This window comes from Pseudorca crassidens, chromosome 1 (genome assembly GCF_039906515.1).
Source record: "Pseudorca crassidens isolate mPseCra1 chromosome 1, mPseCra1.hap1, whole genome shotgun sequence".
Classification (NCBI taxonomy): domain Eukaryota; kingdom Metazoa; phylum Chordata; class Mammalia; order Artiodactyla; family Delphinidae; genus Pseudorca; species Pseudorca crassidens.
Window position 1 is genome coordinate 27,519,117 of NC_090296.1, and position 15,747 is coordinate 27,534,863.

The window sequence follows — 15,747 nt, forward strand, 5'->3', positions numbered from 1 at the left end:
TATGGTACATTCATCCTTTGGAAAACTACATAGTGGTTAAGAATATTCAGATAAGCTTACATAGGGACTTCCCTGGCGGTCCAGTGGTTAAGACGCTGTGCTTCCACTGCAGGGGGCATAGGTTTGATCCCTGGACAGGGAACTAAGATCCCGCTGCGTGGCCCGGCCAAAGAGAAAAAAGAAAAGCTTATATAAACAAACCAGAGAAACATGGAGACATTAGGGAGGAAAAAAAGTCACAGAAAAATATACAGATCAACCTTTTAACTGTGGCTACCTCTGAGGAGGGGGCTTAATCTCCTCATAATCTGTATATGTTTCTGTTAGATTATTTTATGACGTGGCTACATGTGTGTATTACTTGTACACTTAGCTTTTATAAAGTATGAACATAAATATTTCAGTCAATAGAAAATAGGAAAATACATAATATACACATGTATGTGTGTATATATATATTAATATATATACATATACATATCCTCCCCTCCCATATAGCCCTGTGTAAACTGTCTTAACCTGCAAGAAATTTGAAACTTGGAAAATTTCTTAACTGTACAACATGTACCAAGTCAGACAAAATGACAGAGAAATGGATCAAAAGGAAAGAAGAAATGATGATTCTGAGAGGCCCAAAAGTTTCCAAGGGCCCAGTCATGATAATGAAAACAGTAAACACTGATCAAATTGTACTATGTGTTCACTGCAGGGATGGGAGGAAGGGGAGAGTGTGTGTGTGTGTGTGTGTGTGTGTGTGCGTGTGTGTGTGTCTGTGTGCGTGTGTGTGTGTGTGTGTGTGTGTGGTTGGGGGGGGCAGGAGGAGGCAGCACAAGAATTCTCAACTTCCACCTTCTGATAGGAATTTAATAAATAAATAATATATAAAATAAAAAGCCCCCAAATGGCAGATAAACATATGATTTAGAAATATGAAGGCAAGTAACAGAAGAAACAGCTGAAAAAAAAAAGCTGAAAGCAGTTATCTCTGGAGTGTGGAAATTAAGGTTTGGTAGCAGTGGGAGAAGAAGGGGCAGGGGATTCCCATTTTCATTATAAACTTTATAGAATTACTTAACTTTTAAAACTATATACCTGGGGCTTCCCTGGTGGCGCAGTGGTTGAGGGTCCGCCTGCCAATGCAGGGGACATGGGGTCGTGCCCCGGTCCGGGAAGATCCCACATGCCGTGGAGCGGCTGGGCCCGTGAGCCATGGCCGCTGAGCCTGCGCGTCCGGAGCCTGTGCTCCGCAACGGGAGAGGCCCGCGTACCGCAAAATAAAAACAAAAACAAAAACTATATACCTGAATGATTGTAGGAACCAACTTCCAGGATGGCCCCCAATGATCCCCACCTCCTGGTATTCATATCCTGGGTAATCCCCTCCCACACTGAATGGAGCTGGCCTGTGTAAACAATAGGATATCGCAAAAATGATAGTGTGTTTGAAAGACCTAAACGTAAGAGTTAAAACTATAAAACTCTTCAATGAAAACAAATGGCAAAAAAGCTTCACAACATTGGATTTGGCAATGATTTCTTGGATATATGCCAAAGCCACAGGCAACAAAAGAAAAAATTAAAAAATTGTTCTTCATCAAAATTAAAAACTTTTGTGCATCAAAGAATACTATCAACAGAGTAAAAATGCAACCTACAGAATGGGAGAAGATATTTTCAAATCATACATCTGATAATCCAAATATATTCTAAATACATACAGAACTCCTAAAACTCCACAACAAAAAGCCAAACTTGATTTAAAAATAGGCAAAGGACCCGAATAGGCATTTTTCTAAAAAAGATACACGAATGGCCAAGAAGCATATGCAAAGATGCTCACCATCACTAATCATGAGGGAAACACAAATGAAAATCCACAATGAGATACCACCTCACACCCATCAGGATGGCTACTATAAAAAAAAAAAGTGTCGGCGAAGATGTGGAGAAACCGAAACCCCTGTGCACTGCTGGTGGAAACGTTAAATGGTACAGCTACTCTGGAAAACAGTATGGAGATTCCTCAAAAAATTAAAAATAGAATTGCCTTTCTGCTCCAAGAAAACACCAAATGGTGGATGACGCTGGTGTTCCAGGAGACCAGAAGGTGGCCGCAGCAGCTCCACAGGGGTATGGGGGGCAGCTTCCGGGGCCAGCGCTGCAGCTACGCTCAGGCTGGAGCCAAGGCCACAGAGCTCGCTGAGGGGAGGCTGAGGACAAGAAGTGGCTCCCGGTCCCCGAGCCAGGCTGCTTGGTCATGGACATGGATACCAAGTCCCTGGAGGAAATACATCTCTTCTCCTCGTCCGTCACGTAGTCTGATATCACGGACTTTTTCCTGAGGCTGACTCTAAAGGGCGAGCTTGAAGACTACACCTGTGCAAAAGCAGACCCACACTGGCCAGCAGACCAGGTTCAAGGCATCTGTTGCCTCTAGGGACTACAAGGGCCATGTCAATTTTGGTAAGCGATCCAAGGAGGCAGCCACGGCCGTCTATGGGGCCATTACCCTGGCCAAACTCTCCCCTGTTGCCAGGCAGTGAGGCTACTGAGGAAGCAAGATCAGCAAGCCCCACGCTGTCCTTTGCAAGGTGACCAGCCACTGTGGCTCTGTGCTGGTGTATCTCATCCCCACCCCAAGGGCACCGGCATGCTCTGGGCTCTTGTGCCCAAGAAGCTGGTGGCCAGTATCAAGGACTAGTACACCTTGTCTGCAGGCTGCACTGCCAGCCTGTGCAACTTTACCACGGCCACCTTTGATGCCATCTCCAAGACTTACAGCTACTCACCTCGACCTCTAGAAAGAGACCATGTTCACCAAGTCTCCCCATCAGGAATTCACTGACCATTTAGTAAAGAGCCATACCAGAGTCTCTGCAAAGAAGACCCAAGCTCCAGCTATGGTCACCACGTAGAGGACTTATACAGGAAAGATAAAGTGAATTAATTAAGCTTGGAAAAAAACAGAATTATCGTATGATTCAGCAATTCCACTCTGGGTATATATCCAGAAGAACTGAAAGTAGGGCCATGAACAACTATTTGTACACCCGTTAATAGCAGCATTACTCACAAGAGCCAAAAGGCAGAAGCCAGCCAAGTGTCCATCGACAGATGAGTGGATAAACAAAATGTGGTATAGACATACAATGGAACATTATTCAGCCTTAAGAGAAAGGAAATTCTGACACGTGACAACATGGATGAACCTTGAGGACATTGTGCTAAACGAAATAAGCCAGGCAGAAAAGGACACACATTGTATAATTCCACTCATAGGAGGTACCTAGAGTGGTCAAATTTATAGAGACAGGAAGTGGAAGGATGGTTGCCAGGGGCTGACAGAGAGAGAATGGGGAGTTATTTTTTAATTGTTACAGAGTTTCGGTTTTGCAAGATGAAAAGAGTTCTTGAAGTGGACAGTGGTGACGCACAGTAATGTAATGCACGTAATGCTACTGAACTGTACACTTAAAATGGTAAGTTTTATGTTATGTATACTTTTTCACAATTAAAAAATTAAAAAAAAAAGACTGTGTATGACTTCTGAGCTAGGTCATAAAAGACACGTGCCTTTTGTCTTTCTCTTAAGTCACTCATTCTGGGGGAAGCCAGCTGCCATGTCATGAGGACACACAGGCAGCCCTGAGGAGAAGTCCATCTGTTGAAGAACGGAGGCCTCCTGCCAATAGCCAGCATGAACTCATCATCCACGTGAGGGTGAGCACCATGGAAGTGGATCCTTTGGCCTCCGGCAAGCCTTCAGATGACTGCAGCCCTTCTGGCTGACATCTTAACCATCACCTCATGAAAGAGCCTGAGGCAGAACCACACAGTTAAGCTGCTCCTCGATTCCTGACCCACAGAAACTGAAATAATAAATGTTTATTGTTTGGCTGCTAAAGTTTGAGATAATTTATTAGGCAGCAATAGATGACTTGTGCAACTATTTAGATAAATTTGAAAAGGAAAAGAGAAATTAGCTTTAACGCATTATCCTATCAGAGTGGCCTGCTAGTCTACCAAAGCACGCATCAGGGTACGTTACTATGATGGCGTGCTGCTAGGTTACAATGCATCTCTTCACTAAAGCCTTAAGAGAGAGATCCTCAACTATGCTGTACTGAGAAAACTTCACAAGAATGTAAAGTGTGATGAGTAGTATATAAAGTATATTTAACTACGTATCTTAATACAGTGTTCTGGCTCTGTTTGGCAGATGAACGCTGAGCTGGCAGCAGGGTGTACAGCACAGTATACCTGCAATATGTAAGAGGAGAAATTAACCTCGAGCTGGTGCCAAGTACGGATACTATGTGTTTGTTAGACTACGGAGAAACTTTTCCTCATGAGTATATTAGAGTCTAATCAGGGCAGCAAATAAATAAAAGCACTCACACAGCCACACAGTCCTGAAGGATGACCAGGTGAGGAGTAAAATTTCAGCTTAATGGACACTGTGAGACATTACTCTACTTTAAAACTGATTCCACCACGTGGAATTCACCTGGTTGAGTACTGTTTTGAGTCTTTTAACTCCTTAAAGTGTGTTGAGGAAAATCCTAGTATGTGGAAGTGTGTTTCAAGTGTAAAACAGGTGACAACTGCTCCCACAGCAGGTTTTTAACCAGCTCAGTGTTAGGGTTCTTGTCTAGAGGCAGCCAAAGCTCAAATCCTAAAGATGGCAAGCACGTTGAGTTGTGGCTGGTTAAAGAGGAAAGTCTTAACCTAATCCACCTAAATGTTTGTGGTACCCAAGACAGGTATTAGTAAAAGAGCTGCCTAGGTGGAAGTCTGCTCTGTGATTATGAATCTAGATATTTAAATGCATTTGGCATACATTAAATTAGTGGATACTGTGTGTCAGATGCCACATTAAGAGATAGGAATATAAAGATGTATCAGTTCGGACTTCTAAGGAGGCGGTAAGGGAAAGACATGAAAATCTGTAATACAATGGAAATGACAGAGCTACAGGCAAGTAGGCAGACTCCATGTGGGATGGCAGTAGAAGGTGCACAGAGTAAGGGTCGGAACTGGGCTTGATCCAGAATGACACAAAGAATTTGCCAGATATGAATGGGGAAGGGAAAGACAATGGAAGTAGTACATATGAAAACCCAGAAATGTTAAAAAAAAAACAAACAAACCCAAAACTCAAAAAACTCTGCTGAATTCTTTGGTTGACATTAATTAAAAGGGCAGATAATGGGATAAAATCCCCTTAACATGGCATATCAGGCACTTGAACTTTTCCATCTCATCCTCAACCCTCCCCTACGCGCACGCCATGCTCCCACAATGGTGCACTCAGGCATGCTCTTCCATACCTCCCTGCCTTCACACAAGGCTCTGTGATGCTCACTTAGTTAAAAAACAATAATCCATCCTCTGCAAAGTCTACTCCGGTCTTCCTCCGATAGAGCTTATTTCTCGAGGTCTCAAGATGCCTTCACTGGCATGTTTTTGGTACTGTGACTATTCTTCACAACGACTATTTCTTACTCACTGGACCAACCATTTAAGGCTGGTCATCATTCTGGTCTTTGTCCACTCAAAGCCTGGCAATGTCACAGTCATGCAGTGTTTGCTGAATGAACAGATGCATGAAGAAATGAACACTCCTCTCTCTGGAGTAGTCCTATGTTCCACCTGAAGAAGGGAAACTAGAACAAATAACCCTTTGAGAAGTTAGAGGAATCAAATGGAAAATTCATCAGGCTGAGAATTAGAAGTAGGTTCTCAACCTTGCTTTACCACCAGGTAGGCATGAGAATTTGCACAATCCACTTACTTCTCTAGGTCTCAATTTTTCATACCTGTAAAACAGGGTATGGATAGATGATGTGGACAGGTTTACAGTAATTCTCATTTACAGAGGCAGGCCCTGTAAAAATGCTTTCCTATGTCATTTAATTTTCATTTGCTCCTTAGGACATCCCTAGGGATTAGGCTTTTTTTTTTTTTTTTTTTTTTTTTTGCAGTACGCGGGCCTCTCACTGTTGTGGTCTCTCCCGTTGCGGAGCACAGACTCCGGACGCGCAGGCTCAGCAGCCATGGCTCACGGGCCCAGCCGTTCCGCGGCATGTGGGATCTTCCCGGACCCGGGCACGAACCCGTGTCCCCTGCATCGGCAGGCGGACTCTCAACCACTGCGCCACCAGGGAAGCCCCGAATTAGGCATTTTATCCTCATTTAGGCATAAGTACAGTAGGTTCAAAGAACTTGCCCTAAGCAACATAGCTAGTAAGTGGCTAAAAAGGGGAGGGATCCAAATTGGTCTGCCTGTATAGAATACCTGCTCTCAAACACTAGGTCACAACATTTAAATGTGAGAGTGTAGATATTTTAAAGTAAAAGAATTTGGACCTCCTGAAGCCATATGATAGAACAACAACAACAAAAAAATGGCAGTGCTTTTTTAATCTACTTTTCTCTGAGAAGGAGATGCCTTAAGGTGATAGGGACAGGGTGAGAGGTACATGGAAATGCACCAAACAGAGTCTTAAAAGGGGGAACATCCTTTCTGGATGAAAGGTCTGAGCCTAGAGAAAGAAAGAAAATGCAGGATGAGATAAATGGAAAGGGAGGATTAAAGGGATATAGCCTGGCAGAAAAGCAAGGGAAGGGAGAAGAAAACAGGAAGGGGTGCTGAGCCAAGCTGAGGATGAAGATGGGGGGCTGGACAGGGGGAGGATGATGACAGGGCCCAGTGCTGTTGATGGGCAGAGCGATGGGAAGCGGATGGCCACACTGAGGAGAGAAGGATCCACCAGCAAGGCAATTCCAGCCAAAACTGGGAAATGGGATGGGATGCGTTTGGTTCTTTAAGAACTGAGGGGGTTAAAAGAGAGAGCTCAGCCTGAACCTGAGAGGAGGAAAAGGGGGAGACTAGTAAGAAAAACAATGACCCCACAGGTCTGAAAAGAAGAACCTGCAGACTGAAAGAGAGGTGATGACAGAGAGTGCCTGGAATGGACCATTTAATGCTTTAAACCTGTGCCAAGCTGAGTAATGGGGGATTGAGCTTGTGATTTACCTGAACTCTGGGAGAGATTAGTCTCTGTATCATCATCAGCATAAACAAACATTACTATTTTATAGTGATAATAAGTATTATTAATACTGAAAAGACCTAGTCGTGTGTAGTACTTTGTAGTTTACAAAGCATGTTCATGTAGATGATCTCATTGAACTCCCATGACAATCCGAGCACCCTTGCTTCCCACCTGGCAAAATTAGGCTTAAGTTCAGTCAAATGATTTACCTCCAGTCAGGAAGTTCCAGGTGGACCTGGGATTGGCACCTAGGTCTTCCTGTTCCCGCTCCAGGGTTCTTTGGGTAGGAATAAAACATAGCCTGTGCCTTTAACAGACTTACAGTTCAGGAGATCAAGAACAAAGGCATAGAAGATGATTACTCAGGGGAGTATATACTATACTCAAAAAAGAGTGGAGTTCAGAGGAAGGAGCAAATTTGGGGGCCGCTGGAAAAGGTCTGAGCTAACTGTAGACTGGATAGGAGAAAGGGACTATTTAAGCAAAGAAGCAAGGAAGCGGAGAACGCTCGGAGTGTGGGCTTTAGAGGGGTGCTTTACCTACCCAGTCCTTCCCCCCACCAGCTTAGCAGCTGCAAGTGCAATCATTTAACAAATACTTATGGTTGACATTGCCCTAAATGCTGAGGATCCAGTGGTGCACAAGATCTACATTCAAGAAATTTACTCCAAGTCTGAAAGTATCAGGGTTGCTTGTTGGGGGATGTCAACTGTTCTTTTGGAAAAGGGTGATGTTCTATTCTCAGGATGATGCTCTAATTCATCAGAGAAATGTAGGAGCTCCAGTTTTTCAAAACTTACTATTTTCTCAAATAGAAGAGGACTCTGTTTGCCTCTCCTTTGGCAGGTGATCAGAAAAGATCAGAGCTGAGAAGGGAAAAGGGAGCATTAAAAGTGGCTATTTCACAGCAGAGTCAAAGAAAAAAAGAAAAAGCGGGTTGTGTTTAGCACCTTACTCCACAATTTTATATTTACCCTCCCAACAACCAAGCTCCATTGTATATACTATGCACATATAGTAAAGAAAAAATGTGATATGGGAACACAGTGAGAGAGTCTGTGAAGTGCTGAAACAGCATACCTGGCAGCTGCTAAAACAAAACTTCAAAGATTTGGCTTCTTTGAAAAGCCATCAGGCAGGACCCCACCCACTCCCCCTGCTAGCCCACAGCTTCCCTGGGAGCTGGTACATGTAACCACTTCCGCATGTTTGGCTCTGTTCCCCAGGGCTATAGCAGCTCTATAAGCCAAGTCAGAACTGCCAGCCAAGCAGGTGGGGGGCTGGCGGCTAGGTAAGTGTAGGGAAGCAAGACCTCTCCCCAGTATCTAGTCATGAGCATATCTCAGAAAATAAAATGGTAACGCTAGGATCTGCTTTAAAAGTCCCTTCCTCTCAGCCAGCCCAGCTCTGATTGGTTAGACACTAGTAATTCAGAAGCTCTGAGCTGTTGAGATTCCCAAGGCATTAAAATATGCCCCTCCCAGTACCACAAATTAGTTTAAGAACAGCATCTGTGGTAAATCTCTGGATCTAAACAAAAGAAGCTTGACAGCTACAAAAGAGCCTAAGAGGATAATCAAGAATATGCCTTACTTTGTACTTTTTTTTTTTTTTTTCCACTGACCAAGTTTGGGTCTCTACACATCTTTGAATCTTCTGGGACAACCTTTTTGTCCTGTACTGTCCAATATGGGAGCCACGAGCCACATGTGGCTTTTGAGTATTCGAAATGTGGCTAGTATGACTGAGGAACTGAACTTTTCATTTTATTTAATTTTAATTGATTTAAAAATTTAAAATCCACACGTGGCTTGTGGCTACCATGTTGGACGGCACTGATCTAGCCACTTATTCACCAAACATTTACTGAGCACTTTGTAGAAGAAAGTGTAAGGACATAATGATGTGTAAGACTCAGTCTCTGACCCTCAAAAGCTTACAATCTAATACAGGAGGTAAGACAAGTATACAAACAACAATAATACAAAGAGGAGTGGTATGTGTCATAGCAGAGGTAAACAGATATTAGAACTTGGAGCAGGGAGATGGTGGCCTGACATTATGCATTCCCCATACTAGCCACCCAGGAAGGGGATGCCAGTACAGTCGTCCCTTGGTATGTGCAAGGGATTGGTTCCAGGACCCCCGTGGATACCAAAATCCAAGGATGCTCAAGTCCCTTATATAAAATGGCACAGTATCTGCATATAACCTACACACATCCTCCCATATCCTTTAAATCATCTCTAGATTACTTCTAATACCTAATATAATGTAAATGCTACGTAAACAGTTGCTGGACTATAGCAAATTCAAGTTTTGCTTTTTGGAACTTTCTGAAATTTTTTTTTCTAAATATTTTGATCCGTGGATGCAGACCTGTGGATACCGAGGGCCAACTATAAGTCTATCAAATAAAGGACAGTGAGGAGAGAGGAACTACTGTAGAGAACACCAAAAATCTGAAATATCACACATATTCAGTACACACCATGACTTACTGGTCAACCAATGTTAAAAGGCTGGAGTAAAGAGATAAGTCATCCTATACTGACTGGGCTGTTTAAGCACCTTCTAGGAGTGGCTCTCAAGACTCCTGAGGGTTAGGTGGGGTGGGGAGAAGGAGGGTAAAAAGAACGGTCTCTGCCTTTTCTTCTTCTTCCACACCCTGCCTCTTCCAACAGCACGCCCCCGCCCCCCAAAATGCAAAGGGTCTTTTGCTTGTAGGGCACTTTCAATCTTGGATAACTAGAAAGAACTGAATAGGGTTCAAAGGAGAAGCAATAAGGACCTGATGACTTGGGAAGGCAGCTGTGTGAGCTCCACCTAGAGGGGTGGGATAGGGAGGGTGGGAGGGAGACGCAAGAGGGAGGAGATATGGGGATAAATGTATATGTATAGCTGATTCACTGTGTGATACAGCAGAAACTAACACACCATTGTAAAGCAATTATACTCCAATAAAGATGTTAAAAAATAAAAATAATAAAAATAAAAAAGGAAAAAAAAAACTTCAGTGGAGAAGAAACAGGGCTTTTTTCTCTAGTTTTCAGATCACTAGGATAGGAAGAGCCACAAAAATTCATTCTCTAGGAATTAAAGCTGTGCATTTAGCCAGAGCCTCCTCTGAGTTACATCTTTTAGGAACATGAGTCCAGGGGATGAAGAACAGAAGGAAGAGAAAGCCTAATGACATCTGCTTGGGATGTCATCAGGGAAGGTTGCAGAAAGGCTGAGCTGAGCTGAGCCCTGTAGGAGAACAGGGTTTGAACATGTAAACATACAGGTGAGGAGCAGGGGGTCTGTTCATTCCCTCATTCTTTTACTTAATATTTGTTCTTTATGTTTAAGTGTCTGCTGTTTACCAAGGCACTGGGATACAACAGTGAATAAGACAACTTACACTTTCGTGAAGTAATTACAGTAAATTAACAGGATAAGTGCTACAGAATGGTATAAGGATGTAGTGATGGGAAAATGTACTATTTTTGATCCATAGAGTTTGGCTGGAACTAAATGTGTGAAGAATAAAACTGGAAAGGTAGATTGGGGCCAAATACAGATATTCACCTGGAAAATCAGGCCAAGTTATTTTTTGTTTTTGTGGTACATTAGAAGGTCTTTTTATTTCTTCCTTAAAAATTTTGTTTTAATTATCAAAATTAACAAAATATCAACAAAGAAAATCTTTAGAATAAATAAGACAAATGAGAAAGACTTAGCCATGAAAGGTAGAATTGTACCATATTCCCAAGATGTATTCTCCAATTTATCTTTATCAGCAATAAAGTCGGTATTTTGCTATCTTTGATATTTTTCTATAATTTCTCATTTAGTTGTGGAGGCAAGACCTGGAGACAAGTAGAAAGTATGATTAATGATGCTTCATAAGCCTCCAACATCAATTTCTAGACCTTTTAGTTGTATGAACTGAAAAATCGCCTTTACAGTTAGGATCCAGCATGATTTCAGCTTCTATCACTTAAAACTCAAAAGTGTTTTGGGACTTCCCTGGTGGCACAGTGGCTAAGAATCCGCCTGCCAATGCAGGGGAAACGGGTTCAAGCCCTGGTCGGGGAAGATCCCACATGCCGCGGAGCAACTAAGCTCGTGCGCCACAACTACTGAAGCCCGCGCGCCTCAACTACTGAAGCCCGCGCGCCGAGAGCCCGCGCTCTGCAACAAGAGAAGCCACTGCAACGAGAAGCCCGTGCATCGCAACGAAGAGGAGCCCCCGCTCGCCACAGCTAGAGAAAAGCCTGCACACAGCAACGAAGACCCAACGCAGCCAAAAATAAAATATAAATAAATAAATTTACAAAAAAACCCCCCAAAACTCAAAGTGTTTTGACTAATACATTTTATCAGCTGGACTGGTTCCCATTCACTCTCCCTTGAAAATGCCTTAAACACCTTGTACATTAGCTCTCTTTTTCTTCCTCTCCTTTTCTGCAGGAGTCTGCAGCCTATATACAATCTAGGATGTATTTAAACTCTACCTTAAACCCTTCCTCTGCAGAGCCTTAGATTTCCACCCTTCTTTAGTACCTTTTCTGAACTGCGAGCTCCACTGAGTCCATATGCCCCCCCTTTAATCACTCGCTCTACATTTCACACGCCAAAAATAAGCAAACTTCCAGGGCAGTATTCTCTAGACCGCCCTGCTGAGTGTCAGCTCTAACTTACAGGACTGTGGAGCACATTTCTTGATCCTCTCCTAGATCCTCGCAAAGCACGGAGCACAAAGTAAGTGTGCAGTTACCTCTTGATTGATTAATTTTAGCCTCTCTGCCTACCCAAGCCCCAGCTGCCCTTCCAGAGTCAGCTCACACACCTTTCTTTTCCGTGAAGGTTTTGCCACTTTCTCCAGTCAGAGTGATCAATTTCTCCTCTGAACTTGTACCACTTAACAGCATAATCCTCTTCGTCAACAATTAAGAACATATTGCCTTACAATACTTGCATTAGTAACTTAAGTGACTATCAACTTTCCTCCAGACAGAGTGAGACCCTGTCTATTACCTCCTTCAGAGTGAGCCCCAAGCCTTGCATTTAGGAGATATTCAGTAACATGCTAACTTTTTTAGGATAACATTGTTTTAACAACTACCAGATGAAGCCATTTTCCAGCTGGAACATTACTTATTACCAGTTTCACCTTTCTTCTTTTTCAAGTATTTCAATATACTAAATATTTGGTGAAGAAGGTAAAAAAACTCTTAGGGTCTTGTATTTCAAATGTCAGTGTTGGGTTCAAGCAGCTAGCAAGATATTGGAGAATACAAATAATATAGACAGATTTTTTCATCTGCTCAGTTTTGCTTGGTGCAACCCAGTTTCACAAGAACATAATTTGATTTCCTGTAGCCTTTAGGTACAACCTATTTATTACCCACCCCCCTTATGGTTTCCTTACCTGTGGTGCCAGAGAGCCTAATTTTCTCATCTTAAGCCTTCTAGATTATAGTCACATTACTGAGATGCACCCATATTTCATTTTCATTACAGAAAGATAGTAAAACTTCTTTTAAAAAACCAGGCAAAACGTGGCATTGATTATTGACTTTGAAGCCAAATTAATACAAGTCTTAGCCTGATAATTCATGAAAGCCAAAAAACACCCCTTTATTGCCTCTGAAGCATAAGAATGGTCCAATTAGGACAAGAGTTCTACTGTTACTTGTTACTAACACGTGGGCCTGCCACATGATATGACATTTTGAATTCCTAAGCTCTCATATATTGCCTCTCTCACTCTAGCCCTACTCGCATTTCCCAAAGAACGCTTGGCTCCATGTTAAAATGTTACCTTTTAAGTTTAGCTTCTCTTATTTTTCCTTAGGAGCATTTTAATAGTTTATAATCAAAATTTTAATATATAGATCCTTACTTCACTATAAAAACAAATAATGTACACCTGAGCATTGTGATTAGGTGTAACTGCTTTTGTCACCGTGATACGATATGACAGTGCACGTAAGTGATGGCCAGTTGTATCTGAACTCAGTGGTGTAGCAATACCGTATCCTAAGCAAGTCTAATTTTTTATGTTTTTCTCTTTTCTGAAAAGGGAACTAAGAGTTATCAGGAAACTACACCAAAACCAGAACCTACACCAAAATTTTGCTCCTCAAAAGGGCTGCAGGGACGAGAGAACCTGTACTCCTTTTCAGACCGTATGAGTCTATTGTTTTCTTTTATTAAAATACAGATACAGGAAGATTTTTTTCCTTTTAGCCTCTTAAATCCTAGGACTTAAAAAAAAAAAAAAAAGCATTGATATTTTAGCTGTACTCGGTCAGTAATATATGCTGAGAGTCTTTCAGCAGAAAGATGGGCAGGAGGGCAGGATGAGGTCTTTAGCTAAAGGTTCAGTGAAGCCAGCTGGTTGTCCTAAATTTGTTGAGTCAACATTAAGTAAGCTTTAAAAATGGATCATCAGTGTTCCTCTACAAGAGTCAGAAAGAAAGATATAGTGTTTCTTCACCACTGTGGTTCTTTCCAAACTCTTTTAGGGCTGGTAAACAGCTATGTTGGAAAGATAGAAGATGACAGAAAAACCATGTGAGAATTAAACTGAATTATGAATTAAGTAACTGTGATAAAATTTCCTAATTCTAGAAAAGGAGTCTCACTCAGCTTGTACATGGATTTTTGTCATTCAGTCCTCTTAGAACCAAAATAATCATCAATTGCGGATGGATATCAAATTACAAAGTGAACAGCTAAATAAGACAGAGTCTTGCCTCTAACAATGACTCTGTGTGTATGTGTCCGAGTGTGCATGTGTGTGTGTTAATCCTGAGGAAATGTATATAAGGTAGTTTATCTTTAATGCTTTGAGACGGAGGGGAGAAGGCAAACGAAACTGGAAAAATGCTACCCTGGCAAACCACAAAGCAAGCTGCATTTTATTCTGGCTTGCAGATAAGAAAAGATCCCCGTCTTCCACTCCTGATACTAGGCCCAAACATTCCCTAACTTACTTTGCCTAGGCCTTGGTATGATGTCCAGCCAGCGATCTCTGACACATTTCCAAAGTTTACCAACATTCCTTCAATAGGCAGAAGTCCAGTGATTCTGGCCTTGGTACAAACACCTACAGCACTCAGCTCTCTTGGTGAAGGAGGAACTGTAGGATCTGTCACAGAGCTTGAACTGACACAGAGCATAACCCTTGAGAGGTTATGTGTCTGGCTGAGTGAGAAAAGAAGCAGAGGAATTTCAGATAGAAGTTCAGGTCTTTATCACCCGTGTGCCAGAGAAGCGTTTTTCTCAAGGGGAAGGAGTGGTTAAGAGCTAAGACTCAGGAGGAAGGAGGTCAGGTAAACTTTGTTTTATGGGAAGGAAGGAGGATGAGAGAAATAGCCCTTCTACATAACTCTGAACAAGAAAGAGTTTCTTTTTGTTTTTAGGCCCCCCAAAAGTGGTTTCTTTTTGTGATTGTGCTCTTTGGCTAGAGAGTGTTGTTTATATAACAGGATAAAGTACAAAATTATAAGCTCCAAACTCCTCCAGAGGAAAGCTCTCCCAAAGCTCGACCCCCAGGATGGATGGAAAATATGAGTGTTTACTGGCTGGAACATTGAGCCGCAATGGAAATTTCAACATTCAGAAGAAGATAGCAGAGAGGAAGGGCCTGTTAAGTAGAAAGAAGTCACCCTTCAACAAAGGGGTCAAAGAAAAGGAAGAGTCTCCTGTGGGCCCCACTCTGATGGCCCTTCCTCAGCTGGAAAGGCTACATCTCTGCGATCCAGCTCCAGGAGTGCACTGCATATGGCTGATGGCCAGTTTCCTCTAAACCAGATACTAAAACACGGAGTGTAGCAATCCCACATCCCAAGCAAGTCCAATTTTAAGTTTCTCCTTTTTTTTTTTTTTTCCTGGAAAGGGAACTAAGTGGTATCAAGAACCTACACCAAAACCAGGCACTATACTGGTTACTTTCACATGCACAACTCTACTAAATCTTATAACAACTTAATGAGGTAGGTATTATTATCTGCACTTTTAAGCAGATGGGGAAATTGTGGCTCAGAGAAGCTAGGCAACTCGCACAAGGTCATACACTCAGTAAGGCAAACCCTGAAGCCCCTTCTCTTTTCACTATACCCTGCCATCTTCCTAACAGGGCTTGATGGCCTCCTTTCCTATAAAGGAAACATACTGGGCTTCCCTGGTGGCGCAGTGATTGAGAGTCCGCCTGCCGGTGCAGGGGACATGGGTTCGTGCCCCGGTCCGTGAAGATCCCACATGCCGCGCAACGGCTGGGCCCGTGAGCCATGGCCGCTGAGCCTGCGTGTCTGGAGCTTGTGCTCCACAACAGGAGAGGCCACAACAGTGAGAGGCCCGCGTACCGCAAAAAATAAATAAATAAAGTAAACATACTTTTAAAGAAATAGAAACATTTAAAGGACTAGTTTCAGAATAATTCCCCTAAACAGAGGAAGAAAATGGAAACAAAGCCTTAGCATTTTGGTTGCTGAATAATTTTTGCAGAACTATGGGGCTCTCTTTTAAAACCTCACACACTCCTCCTCCTATTCTCTTTTTATTGTGGTTAAAAAAAAAAGTATAACTTTAAATTTACCATCTTAACCATTTTTATGACTACAGTTCCGTAGTGATAAGTACTGTCACACTGTTGTGCAACAGTTCTCTAGAACTTTTTCATCTTGCAAGTTTGAAA

At 42.4% G+C, this 15,747-nt stretch overlaps 1 protein-coding gene and 1 pseudogene across 16 annotated transcripts in view; one reads left to right on the forward strand and one right to left on the reverse strand.

Annotated features, from left to right (window-relative positions):
• The window catches only part of TTLL5 (tubulin tyrosine ligase like 5), a 306,516-nt gene that overhangs the window by 125,456 nt on the left and 165,313 nt on the right, over positions 1-15,747 (reverse strand). For 10 of the 16 annotated variants that reach the window (XM_067729894.1, XM_067729939.1, XM_067729917.1 and 7 more), the window contains one exon: positions 1,302-1,403. The exons of the other annotated variants lie outside the window; for them this stretch is intronic. In XM_067729894.1, coding sequence (XP_067585995.1) covers positions 1,302-1,403 — 102 coding nt within the window. The remainder of the gene's footprint in view (positions 1-1,301; positions 1,404-15,747) is intronic. 16 annotated transcript variants of the gene reach the window in all.
• Positions 2,201-2,915, forward strand: LOC137224949 (small ribosomal subunit protein uS5 pseudogene; annotated as a pseudogene).